General features: G+C 41.5%; 1 protein-coding gene across 1 annotated transcript; it reads right to left on the bottom strand.

Moving 5' to 3' along the window:
* Positions 1-4,923: 4,923 nt before the first annotated feature.
* LOC138090276 (PRAME family member 8-like) lies at positions 4,924-7,552 on the bottom strand. The gene is made up of 3 exons (XM_068985777.1): positions 7,266-7,552; positions 6,279-6,848; positions 4,924-5,497 (listed from the first exon to the last, which is right to left on the bottom strand). The coding sequence occupies exons 1-3, from the start codon at positions 7,550-7,552 to the stop codon at positions 4,924-4,926; spliced, it is 1,431 nt and encodes a 476-aa protein (XP_068841878.1).
* Between the last annotated feature and the right edge of the window lie 5,918 nt (positions 7,553-13,470).

Here is a 13,470-nt window from a genome sequence, read left to right as displayed (position 1 = left end):
ATGGGAACACAGGGACACTGTTCCCTACCATTTATTGGACAATATCTGTCTAACTTGGGATTTAAGAAAAAAATAATTTTAATACATATTGGTATCTTACAATCCAGCAATTTTACTCCTTTCAAATAAGTTGAAACATTCTGTCCATACAAACACATGCACATGGAAATTTACAGCAGCTTTATTCCTGAAACTTGAAAGGAACCAAGATGTCCTTTAGTAGATGAAAGAACCAAGGAACTGTGATATATATATACAGACAATGAAACGATATCAAGCCATGAAAAGTCATGGAGGAAACCACAATGTCTGTTACTGAGTGAAAGAATCAATCTGAGAAGCCTACTACATGACAGTTTGCAATAGGCAAACTCAGAGATTAGTGAAATAAGTAGATTTTTTTTCTAGGGAAGATGCTTGCTCCTTGGAAGAAGAGCTATGACCAACCTAGACAGCATATTAAAAAGCATAGACATTACTTTGCCAACAAAGGTTCATCTAGTCAAAGCTGCGGTTTTTCCAGTAGTCATGTATGGATGTGAGAGTTGCTCTATAAAGAAATCTGAGCACTGAAGAATAGATGCTTTTAAACTGTGGTGTTAGAGAAGACTCTTTAGAGTCCCTTGGACAGCAAGGAGATCCAACCAGTGAATCTTAAAGGAAATCAGTCCTGAATATTCACTGGAAGGACAGATGCTGAAGCTGAAACTCCAATACTTTGGCCACCTGATGCAAAGAACCAACTCACTGGAAAAGACCCTGATGCTGGGAAAGATTGAAGGTAGGAGGAGAAGGGGAAGACGGAGGATGAGATGATTGGATGGCATCACTGACTCGATGGACATGAGTTTGAGTAAGCTCTGGGAGTTAGTGATGAACAGGAAAGCCTGGCATGCTGCAGTCCATGGGGTCGCAAAGAATCGGACACGACTGAGCAACTTAACTGAACTGGACTGAAGTGGAGGAAGGAAAACAGGCAGAGCAATTACTTTGTGTGATTCTACAGTGTTATTATTTACTTGATAGAAGTCATAGAACTCACAACATTAAGGGGGAACCTCCATATAAACTCTCTGTCTTGGGTGCTGATGATATGTCAATGTAGGTTCATCAATTATAACAGATATACCCATCTAATGGGGGATGTTGATAGCTGGGGAGGCAATGAATGTGGAGGGAGGAGGATTTAAGCAGAAACTCTCTGTACCTTGTCCTCTATTTTACTTTGAACACAAAACTGCTCTTCAGTATAAAGTCTACTTTAAAGAGTAGACTCGTAATCCATTTCTGAAATTCTCTTATTCTAATGGATAAGAAAGCTGTGGTACATATACACAATGGAGTATTACTCATTAAAAAGAATACATTTGAATCAGTTCTAATGAGATGGATGAAACTGGAGCCGATTATACAGAGTGAAGTAAGCCAGAAAGAAAAACACCAATACAGTATACTAACACATATATATGGAATTTAGAAAGATGGTAATGATGACCCTGTATGCGAGACAGCAAAAGAGACATAGATGTGTAGAGCGGACTTTTGGACTCTGAGGGAGAGGGAGAGAGTGGGATGATTTGGGAGAATGGCATTGAAACATGTATACTATCATGTAAGAAACAAATCGCCGGTCTATGTTCGATGCAGGATACAGGATGCTTGGGGCTGGTGCATGGGGATGATCCAGAGAGATGATATGGGGTGGGAGGTGGGAGGGGGGTTCATGTTTGGGAACTCATGTACCCTCGTGGCAGATTCATGTCAATGTATGGCAAAACCAATACAGTATTGTAAAGTAAAATAAAGTAAAAATAAAAATTAAAAAACAAAAAATAAGAAACTATTTTTTGAATGATCTTGAAAATCAGTTTTAAAGTTATTTTTCTTTGAGAATCCAAATCAAACACTTAAAAAATATCCACATGCATTTTTTCAAGGTACTAAATTTTCTTTATAATTTTATTTATTTTTATTTTTTGTAGCATATTTATTTATTTATTTACTTTATTTTACTTTACAATACTGTATTGGTTTTGCCATACATTGACATGAATCCGCCACGAGGGTACATGAGTTCCCAAACATGAACCCCCCTCCCACCTCCCACCCCATATCATCTCTCTGGATCATCCCCATGCACCAGCCCCAAGCATCCTGTATCCTGCATCGAACATAGACCGGCGATTCGTTTCTTACATGATAGTATACATGTTTCAGTGCCATTCTCCCAAATCATCCCACCCTCTCCCTCTCCCTCAGAGTCCAAAAGTCCGCTCTACACATCTGTGTCTCTTTTGCTGTCTCGCATGTATATCTCCTATATTTATATAAATCACAGTACAAAAATGTATATTAAATTAGCATTTATATTACAGTAGATGCTTATAGGATGCTTAAGCCAATGAAACCTACTTGCAACATTAGTTTGCAACACCTGCTTGCAACATGTCTCTAGTCTGATCCTCAGCAGGTGGCCTAGTAGTCCTGAGGCTCAGAATGTCTATCGCTATAGAAGAGTGGACTCTTTTCTATGACCTCCCCCTCCCCATCCCTGTGCTGGCTACTAAAGCAGCTTGGGGGAATTCTGATTCATTCAAGGCCTCATGTAAATGCTGAGCCCTCCTTCTTTCCTTCCTGTTACAAGAATATAGAGTAAGCCTGAGAAATGAAGAGGGGCTTCCTTAATAGCTCAGTTGAGAAAAAATCTGCCTGCAATGCAGGAGACTGTGGTTCGATTCCTGGGTTGGGAAGATCCCCTGGAGAAGGGATAGGATACCCACTCCAGGATTCTGGCCAGAATTCCATGGGCTGTATAGTCGACGGGTTTGCAAAGAATCCTGAGTTTGTCTTCTAGCAAGGAAAAGAAGGAAATGACTCATTCATTTATTGAGCTCCTACTGTATGCCCGCTCCAGTACCGAGGCCTCAACATTTTTCATCTCATTGAATTTACAGGAAACCCATACACTGTGTATCATTTCCATTTTATGGAGAAGCAGAGCCTCTTGTCTAAGATTCCTCAGCCCAATATCTCCTCCGCCGCCAAAGCCAACAATCCTAGAATCCTTTAATCCTCAGCAGGAGCATTCATTTGGGTGCCCTTTGCTTATGGTCTCTGTGTGATTAAATTGATGTGATCTTAAGAGTGGGTGTTTCTGAGATGGTGTTTCAGGATGAGAGTAGCATTTAAACCCGTAACATGAGTGAAGAAATCTGCCCTCACCTATGTGGTTGGGCTTCATCCAATTCCTGGGGGCATGAATGGAATAAGATACCATCTTTTCTCCCTCTTTCTCTTCTTGTCCACGAGCATAGCAGTTTCTGGATCTTAAGACTTGAGACTCCAGGACTTACATGAATGTTCCCCTGGTTCTCAAGGCTTTAGCTTCACACTTGAAGTACACTACCAGTTCCCTCATTTTCAGCCCTAATGATTGGCCCAATATATAAAACTGGGTTTGCTGGTTCTCTTGCTTAGAAAGAGCAGACCATGGGACTTCTCTTTATCTGTAGCCCCTTTGAACCCATTCCCACAATGATACCTTCTAATACATATCTACATATATACAGAACACTCTAGAGCAATATGCCATTGAACTGCTCAAATCCTGTTACTCCTGGACATTTTTCTATAGGAAATGTAGCACTACCCTACCTGCAGGTGCTTAAATCTGAGCATGTGGAACTGAGTTGACTGTGAGCTATAAGATGTATATAAGAATTATTTTTTTAGATCAGGGTGATATGTTGATGATAAAAAATGCCACTAGTTTTCCCTAATAGGAAGAGATAGTAGGTTTTACAGGAATAATTTCAATCTCTCAATGACATGATCTGCTCCCATAAAAGGATGGTTTAGGAATACTAAAACTATGTTATATGTCTGTATGAGTTTAGTATTGGTGACTTAGTGGTAAAGAATCAGCCTACTAATGCAGGAAATGTGGGTTCAATCCCTGGGTCAGGAAGATCTCCTGGAGAAGGACGTGGCAACTCACTCCATATTCTTGCCTGGAGAATCCCATGGACGGAGGAGTTTGGTGGGCTACAATCCAAGTGGTCACAAAGGGTTGTATGCTACTTAACGACTAAAAAACAGCAAAGAAAATTGTATACTTTTTCTGGTCACAACTACTTTAATTCAAGGAGGACAATTACATACTCTATGACAGGCATAGATGGGCAAGGACAGGGCCTCTGGTTTATCTACAATGTGAATGACGTCCTTCACTATGGAGGGTCTTGACTTGTATAGTGAAGTCCTTTCCCAGCACAGAAAGGCCAGGAATTGAGACCTATGGACCCACCAGGAGAACCATGAGAACACCTGACATCCAGAGTCATGTCCTAAAAGAGCGGTGAGTATCTGGTCTAGAGCTCTTTACTCCAGTGACTCATTGGCCACTGAGTATGTTCTCCTTGGTGGGCGCAGTAACCCACTGAATAGGCTCAGAAATCAGTAAGGAGGTAACAGATGTCCCTGCCAGTCGAGAACTAGTGGGAGTAGTGGGGTTTCTGATCATACACAATTCTGAGCGTTTTCTTTCATGAGTAACTGGATATTCCTAGGTGAAAACACATAAAAAGCAATAATATATCAGAACAGCACAAGAAGGTTTCTTTATTTGTGACCATTTATTTACACTTTCCAATCAAGGATAATGCCACATATGCATACAAGATTTCCATCCAGAAAATCAATTCATTTTTAAGATGCTATAAACTCATGTCTCTGAATGTCCCAACACCTCCAGAGTCTCCATTTCCCCTTGCAATCCTGCATCTCCGCTGAATCTTCTTTCCTCTTCCCATTCATACTGAGCTGATGTTTGAAACCATGGATCAGTTTTCCTTTTATGATGCATCTATTCTCCATATTTTAGTTTCCAAGTGTCCAGAAGAGAGCTTTGGCAGGTGCATCCAACTAGGCAGACATGCAACAGTGGTACAGAAAAGGCTCCTCAGGATAGAATGTCTTATTTCTCCAGCGAGGACATGGGCTGGAGCTAAGCCAGATGGCCCTTGGATGTCCTAAATCCCGCATAATCTTGATGAGTTTATCCCGAAGCTGGGCCAGTCGGCCCAGGTGGAGGGCTCCATGAGGGCTGTAACTCTCCTGAGGAGCAGGGTAAAACTCATCACTTAAGTTGATCAGCCCAGTGGTATGACTCAGCAGCTTCTCCATGATGGCCATAGGGAGGACATTCCCACACAGACTGAAGGTCCTGAGCTGGGAACAGCAGCTCAGGGCAGGCAGGATGGACTCAAGATGGGACTCTGTGATCCCACACTGCTCTAAGTTCAGTTCCTGGAGGGTAGCTGCAACTTGCTCCAGAAGAATGCAGAGGATCTTAGGACTAAAGTCAGTCATGGTGACCCCACTCAGATCCAGGCCTTTGAGCTGATGGATGTTCCGGCACTGGGACAGGTGGGTCAGGTCTGATTCTGTAAGCCGGCAGTTAGTTATTGCTAGGTGGTCCAAGGGGGATCTCAGGCAACTGGGAAGAAAAAAGTGATTATATCTGAGAAACCTGGGTGGCAGCTGTCTTGGGCAGGTGTTTTGCCCAAAGACAAGGTCCTACTAAGTGTCTCCTGAAGGTCAGTACTCAAAATGACCTGTCTCCATTTAGCCTGACATTTCATCTCTGCATAACCTATAACAAGCTGAAGCTTTGTATGATTGCTGGTCATGCTCCACTACTATCCTCTAAGAATCATGCATTTCTTAAATATTAACTAACTTAATATTGCTGGAAAAGACAACCTTTTAGGAACTGGCAATTTGAGACAAGTTCATGTGTTTAGAAACTTGATAAGCACAGAGCTCTTCTCTCTCTCTCTCACACACATTCTTTTTCCTTTTTTTTTTTTTTAAACATGGCCACACCACACATGTGGCTTGTGCAATCATGCTTTCCCCACCAGGGATCAAACCTGGACATTCAGCCCTGAAAGAGCAGAGTTCTAACCAGTGGACTGCCAGGTAATTCCCAGGTAATTGCTCTGGTCGGAGGTGATTTACCTTCTTAAATGGTCCTTTCACTTACCTGTTTTCCTAAGTCAAGTTACACAGAATTTCCTAACGAAGAATCCATGCCTACCCTCATTGGATCCAAACCACCCCATCCATAGCTATCTAATGTGGTGTCCCTGTTTGCTCTTCTACCTTGATTTCAGTGGTAAAGTGACATTGCAGCTCAAGATAGAGCAGCAAAGGACCCAGTGGGCTTAACATGCCAGTGTTGTGTTCACTGTTTCAAGCCAGCGGTCCACACTCACCTGAGCATCTGGTCCAGGCAGCCTTCAAGAAAGGAGGGAGCATCCAGAGAGATATCCTGGAGATGGTGCAGCTTAAGAAACTGAGAAGTAAATTGGACAACTTTCTGCTCCTGCTCCTCGCGGGCAGATATGTGAATGCGGGAGAGGTGGAGTCTCCGCACGTTGCTCATCTGACCCAGGAGAGGAGCAAACTTGGCCAGGGTGGACAGATGCCAAATCCAATTGACTTGCACCTCCTGGATGCAGTCCAGCTGCACCATATTCAGGACTTTCATGATATTTTCCATAGGCATTGCAAAGATGGTCAGCTTTTTACAGCACAGGTGTATGGAAGCTTTTCTCTGCTCTATCCACCTGAGGAGGTAAGTGAGGAAGTTATCCAGGGTCCTTTTCTTCAGACAAAGCTCTATGTATACCTTCAGGGGAGCCAAGGGCTGGTGGATCCTTGAGCTCTGCTCAGCCACTGGTGCCATTCCTAAGCTTGAGAACCCATGTGTGCTGGCTCCAGACCACATGTTCCAGAAGCTCTGGCCAGTATTCCGCAGATCTAGCACCCGTAGTTTGCACCTCCTATAAGGACAGAAGATTAATAGAGATGCATTAAAATCCACACAGAATGCAACCACAGTCTCAGAATTTCACAAAAGACTGTGCACTTGTGCTTTTATTCATATATCTCATCACCTGCTGGCTTGCCCTCCTCTGCCTCTTTCCTCCAAGTTGCTTTCTCCTCTTCTTTTTAGTTCTCCACTTCTATTAGAATTAAGCATCATAGGAAGGAGATGGGCATGTTCTTTCAATCACTGCTGCATTGTAGCCACATTTACACATCAGTAAAGTATTTCCCATAGTGAGCCAAGGCCTCTGAGCTTCTTCACTGCCATCCTCAGAACCCTCTGGCCCATCCATTGGCCATCCACTTAGCCCACCCCAGATGTCTCTTCCAGGATTCCCAGAGCCTTATCAAGCAACCTGGATCTGACTCACCTGGAATGAACCTTCTGGGCAAGTAGGACATCAAGTGCTTCCAGGACTGCTTGTAGGGGCCCCACATGAGGCAGGTCAATGAGGCCCCCCAGAGGCAGGCAGACAAAGGGCCAGACTTGCACCATGGCCTTCAGGGTCTTGATATGTTTCCCATGGAAGGCATCCATGAAGAGGTGTGGGAAGAGCTGTGTGGGCAGAAACTCCAGAGCAGAACAGACCAGGGCATCTTCCCTGACCAGGTGCATTCCAGCCAGGTCCAGGAGTCTGGGTGGGGTCGGGACACTCATCCTGACTCTGCTTCAGAAGGAATCCTCTGGAAACTGCCAAGGAACAAAGCATCCATATCAAGCCAAATAGGAGCACATCTAAGACAATCTCTCAACCCTTCAGAGAAATCTACTCAGGACTGAGGTCACTGCTCTGGCAGGGGTGGGAGTGCCTCAATTAGACCATATAACCCTCAGGCCTCAAGGGGCACAAAGTAATGATTCTTTCCCTACCTGATTCAGAACAAGCCTCTCACAAGTATCAGTGAGGAGGAAAGGGAACCACTAGCCATTTCAGTTCCATCCACTGCTTTGCTTCATTCATGTCCCACCTGGAAGTGGGTAACAAGAAGCCTGAAAGCTCATTCCAGTCGTTATGAGTGGAATATGTCAGACCATCACTCGGAGCCCTAAATCTATGGGAAGAGGAAGGTCATGTGGACCCACACAACCTCCATCCTCAGTTACCCCTAACATGAATGCCATCTGTGTAAAAAACGTGTATTTGATATTTCATGAAACAAAACTCCAGATATTTTAAATATCTGCTGGGTAAAGATATTAAAAAATGATACCAGCTAAATCACTAATCAAAATGCTTTAGATTCATGCAAAACTTCACTGAGAGGCAAAACTAAAACCTGAAATGGGTTCATCAGAAAGAAACAATTTTTTGAAAACTCTCCTTGTCATCCAGAAATACATTCACTGTTGAAGATTGGCTAACCATGGGGAAGGAAAGTTTATTCTTAAACGAGGGCAGTAACTTACTGGTCTGATGTGGCTGGCAGGATCCTCAGATCTCAGACACTGTGGAGAAATTAGCTGGTTTCTCCAGACCAGGAAGATTCTGCAGCTCTTCTCCCGTGCATCAGGCTTTTACACACCTTTCTTGTCCCATAATCCCTTTGTCCCATGCTAGTTCAATCAAAAAGGGATATCTGATTGGATTATCATATTTTTCTAGATTTACTGATTGAATCATACACAGCCAAACAGAGACTGATGCGGTGGTCAGGTGATCAAGGACCCATCACTGATTCACTTAACAAAGATTGCCTGAATTCTACCAATATGGACAATTATATTCTTGGGAGTCAAACAACAAAGGGATTATTGATTTCTGCCATTTGACATGAAAGTACAAAAGTTGACAGCATCATTGTTGGGGGAGTTTTGGTCAAGTCAAAACTAAAACAGCTTCATAAATTACCTAAGAAAACAAAATACTCTCATTCCTGTATGAGCTATTCACTCAGGTGTTATGTAGGAAACACAGGAGACTGTGAACCTATTCAGGCAGCAGGGGAAGAGCTTTTGGGGATGTGGTTGGTTTTCCAGACTTAAGCCGAGTCTTCTCTAAAGGTGTCAGTGAGGATAAGAGTGGCTTTGGACAGTTTGGAGCTGGGCATTTATAAAGGGACCATGTGAATGATCCCAACAATGTAAAATAAAGGCTTCTTTTTAATTTTTATATTTTGGGAAACAGGGAAATTTAAAGACGTTCTGCAGCGTGATGTTAAGATAGTAAAAGAGGGCTTCCCTGTGTCTCAGTGGTAAAGAATCTGACTGCTAATGCAGGAGACAAAAGTTCAATCAATCCCTGGTCTGGGAAGATCCCACATGACATGGGACAACTAAGTCCGTTTGCCACAACTACTGAGCCTGTGCTCTAAATCCTGGGAGGTGAAACTCCTGAAACTCATGTACTTTAGAGCCTTTGCTCCACAACAAGAGAAGCCACCTCAATGAGAAGCCCATGCACCACAACTAGAGAAGAGCCCCCACTCACCCCAGCTAGAGAAAAACACAAACAGCAATGAAGACCTAAGGCCTCAAAAATCAACAAATTTTAAGAAAAAAAGTTAGGAAAGAGAGTGACTCAGAGGAGACACTATCATCCTTATAGTGTTTCTTTCCCCAGAAAGCTGAGATCAGCATAACCAACTGTAAGAAAAGATTAAATCTAAGATGTAAGCAGTGGAAGGGGTAGAACACTGGGATCAGGCACTTCCAAGACTGGAGGCACTGAAGGTGGGCACTGTGGGCTCTTTGAGAACTTGGAGCCAGAGAAGAAACAAACCTGGCTCAGTCCACAATAACTGTCATCCTGAGGCAAGTGCTACCAAGTGATGTTTTCTTTAAGTTTTGTTTTTTCCCCCCTCACTGAGGACACTTTCCAGATGTCAAATTTCCCCAGCCATTTTTCAGGGGTCTTAGAAGTCAAAATACCATAATTTCACTGACCCCTTTTCAGGTGTATTTAGATTATTATTGTTTCCTCAGACCTAGCTAAGTTCCACACAGATTCTGATCCAGGTGACACGATTAAGCACAAAAATAAAATTCTGTTTTTTTCTTCATAAATACCGACACCTTTTCTGCACTAAACACAGGAGCTCATTGATGTTTAATGTTCTACCACATTCAAGGGTGACACCCAATTTGTGATACATCATACAAAGATTTCTTTGATGTTTAAGGTCACACATAAACAGATACCCTTTCTTCTGTAAGAATTTTTCATGCCTCTCACCCACCCCACTTATTTGATGCCTGAACAATTCTTATATACCTGTGGCCACCAAGGTGAAGACACTCTGAAGGGTGTTCTCTGTCTTGGTCACTTTGGGGAAGATCACTTTCACCATACTTCTCTCATATATAAATGGCTTTTGCAGAAAATAAGATTAAACTGGATTCTACTCAGGTGACATTTTAAACATAAACATAATGAAAAAGAATACATATATGTGTAACTGAGTCACCTTGCTCTACAGTAAAAATTAAACACAACAGTCTGATATAATTATAAACAAAGTAAAATAAAATTTTTATTGAAATTTTATTTAATAAAATTTGTTTGAAAACCTGGGGTTTCTGTGGTGGTCCAGTGGTTAGGAATCCACCTTATAATCTAGGGGACATTGGTTCAATCCCTGGCCCAGGAAGATCTTGCCTACCACAGGGCAACTAAGCCCATGAGCTGCAACTACTGAACCTGAACTCTAGAGCCTTTGAACTGCAACTAGAGCCTATGGGCAGCAACTACTTAAGACTGTGTGCCATAGAGGCTGTGCTCCAAAACAAGAGATGTCACCACAGTGAGAAGCCCAAGGGAGCAGAGCAGCCCCTATTCACCACAACTAGGGAAAGCCCACACAGCAATGAGGACCTAGCCCAGCCAAAAATAAAAATAAATTAATTAATTAAAAAATAATTCTCTGTACCTTGTTTGTGGTTTTCTTTGCTGTGCAAAAGCTCTTAAGTTTGATTAGGTCCTACTTAGTTATTTTTGTTTTAATTTCCGTTATTCTAGGAGATGGGTCATAGAGGATTTTGCTATGATTTGTGTCATACAGTGTTCTGCCATGTTTTATTTACCAATATTGTAAAACAATCATCAATCAATTAAAAATAAAAAAATAATTCTCTGAAGAAAGCTCCTGGACTGATATGGAAATCTACAACAGTGGCCAGACTCCAAGTTGGTCATTCTCTGGTATGCGGGAATCTGGGAATATTCAGAAGGACCTTTCCTGCCTGAGCAGTCATCAGCTGTGGGAGCTGTGCCAAAGAAAATCCAAGACAGACACAGGTTTATGTGTTCAAAATAAATTTTATTCAGGACTATGACACCAGAGGGCCAGATGGGGTTCTTTTGACATTCTAAATTTGATAGTTTTGCACACAGAGTTAGGAAAAGCCAGCTTGATAAAATATTTTTTTCAGAATTCTAAACTTAAAGAAACAAAACTCCTTTCAGGAGTAGCTTGCATTTATCTCCCTGTTTCTTCAAGATGTAATTATTCTACCTGATCTTAGGAGTTTTTTTGTTTGTTTTTTTTCCCCCCTGAGTATTGATATCTTGATCACTGCCATTAGGAAGGCACATATATGTTGTACACCTGACAGTCAGATGTTCTGAGCAGCTTTTTGGCTGTGCCAACTTTCAGAGACCTTGGTCATCTTAACCTTTGTTTCATCAACTTGTATAAAAAAGACTTCTTCATGTTCTTAGACTATTTGGGGGGAGCAATATTTCTAGAGCTTATGCAGTGTACATTATTTGCACTGTCTTGTGGGAATGCCTGTTGCATCTTTATCAGTGTAAACTGTTATTAAAATACTGCTGCTGCTAAGTTGCTTCAGTCGTGTCCGACTCTGTGCGACCCCATAGATGGCAGCCCACCAGGCTCCCCCATCCCTGGGATTCTCCAGGCAAAAACACTGGAGTGGGTTGCCATTTCCTTTGCCAATGCACAAAAGTGAAAAGTGAAAGGGAAGTCGCTCAGTCGTGTCTGACTCTTAGCGACCCCATGGACTGCACCCTATTAAAATACTACTCATCAATAAATCCTTAAATTGAACAAACTTCTAAATAGGAAAATTTTAGAGAACTATTAAAAAATTTTGATTCACTTTTGAAAATATAAATTTTATTTTTGTACGAATGCTACTGTTTCAAGATTCTATTAGTTGCAAAGAATATGATCTCACTTTAAAAAAATGTGTTTTTAGTTTGGGGAATAATAATATTTTTATAATGCTGTGTTGGTTTCTGCTGTCCAGCAACGTGAACCAGCCAAGGCATACGTTTATTCCCTCCCTTGTGAACCTTTCTTCCACCCTTAGAGAACTTTTATAAAAAGCCACTTTTTTGGCACCTATAAGAAAAAGAAAAAACTAGAAAGTGGATAAAAAGACATCCATGTAATGACTAACCTAAGATATACCTTATTTTAAACAAATGAAACAAACAAGCAAATAAAAACTGGTTTCTAAAGCCTTATTTAAGCTCCCAACTTCAGCTCAATGGTGCTCATGCATGCTAATAATAAACTTTGTTTTCCACAGAGCTTTTCTTTTCACTCTTACTATGACCTGCAACAAGTACATAAAGTATGTCTCTGTAAACAATGGAAGCATTTATCTTTTTCTGCCTGATTCTCTAGTATTTGGCTTCTCCAGCTGACTCCCCTTTGGGCTTGATGTATTACTGCACTGGATGACAACTCATTTTACTAATCATTGTTCCATTCGTTCTAACTGTTTTTCAAATTTGTTTATGTCTTGTGCCTCTCTTTACTGTATTATGAATTTATAAATGTAATGAGCTATATGTCCTATAGTCCTTCTACTTCATAAAATCAGTGTCTCCTGCACTAACCAATATGAATCCAGACTTCTGACATAGCTAAACACCTTGAGACCATCAATCACATCTACAACCATATAGAGAATATTTGTAATAGTGCAAATCTAGATGTGAGAAGAAGAACAAGGAAAAGTATTTTCTGCATCATAATAGACTAGGAAGACAGGAGATCCAGAGAATTTTAATAAGTATCTTATAACAGGTCTGTAACATATGGATATCAACATCTGGTTGAATGGGATAGTGGGGAGCAGAGGAAGCAGATGGCCAAGTATAAGTTATAAGTTGTATATTACAGTCATTTTATTATACATCCTGATATACTGAAGTCAAAACATACTATACTAATCTTCCTCAATAGGGAAGACCAATACGTGTTATGGGAATAAAGTGAAATTCTTATTGACATGACCTAGCCTTCAAAGGGAGTTCCCTGGTGGCTCAGATGATAAGAAATCTGCCTGTAATGCAGGAGACCCGGGTTCAATCCCTGGGTTGGGAAGATTTGCTGGAGAAGGAAATGGCAACCCATTCTAGTATTCTTGCCTGGAGAATTCCATGGACAGAGGAGCCTGGCAATCAAAAGTCCATGGGGTCACAAAGAGTTGGACACGACTGAAGGATTAACACACATACACACAGCCTTCAAAAGATATACTTTTGAAATGTGATATAAATATAATAAAACCATGCTTCTTACCTGTATGATTTTTGTATTCTTCTCATAGGAATTTACATGTCACTACCCACTCATGACAAGGATGTGTTGTTGAGGACCACT

Source organism: Capricornis sumatraensis, chromosome 14 (assembly GCF_032405125.1).
Source record: "Capricornis sumatraensis isolate serow.1 chromosome 14, serow.2, whole genome shotgun sequence".
NCBI lineage: Eukaryota > Metazoa > Chordata > Mammalia > Artiodactyla > Bovidae > Capricornis > Capricornis sumatraensis.
The sequence above is the reverse complement of the archived record's forward strand: the minus strand, read 5'-3'. Positions and strand labels throughout refer to the sequence as shown.

Bases quoted from the DNA above. Each gene is read 5' to 3' on its own strand.
- LOC138090276 (XM_068985777.1), bottom strand. From the start codon at position 7,552: ATGAGTGTCCCGACCCCACCCAGACTCCTGGACCTGGCTGGAATGCAC. The intron at 6,849-7,265 runs GTGAGTCAGATC...CTGTCCTTATAG, and splicing joins GCCCAGAAGGTTCATTCCAG to GAGGTGCAAACTACGGGTGC. The intron at 5,498-6,278 runs GTGAGTGTGGAC...TTTTCTTCCCAG, and splicing joins TGCCTGGACCAGATGCTCAG to TTGCCTGAGATCCCCCTTGG.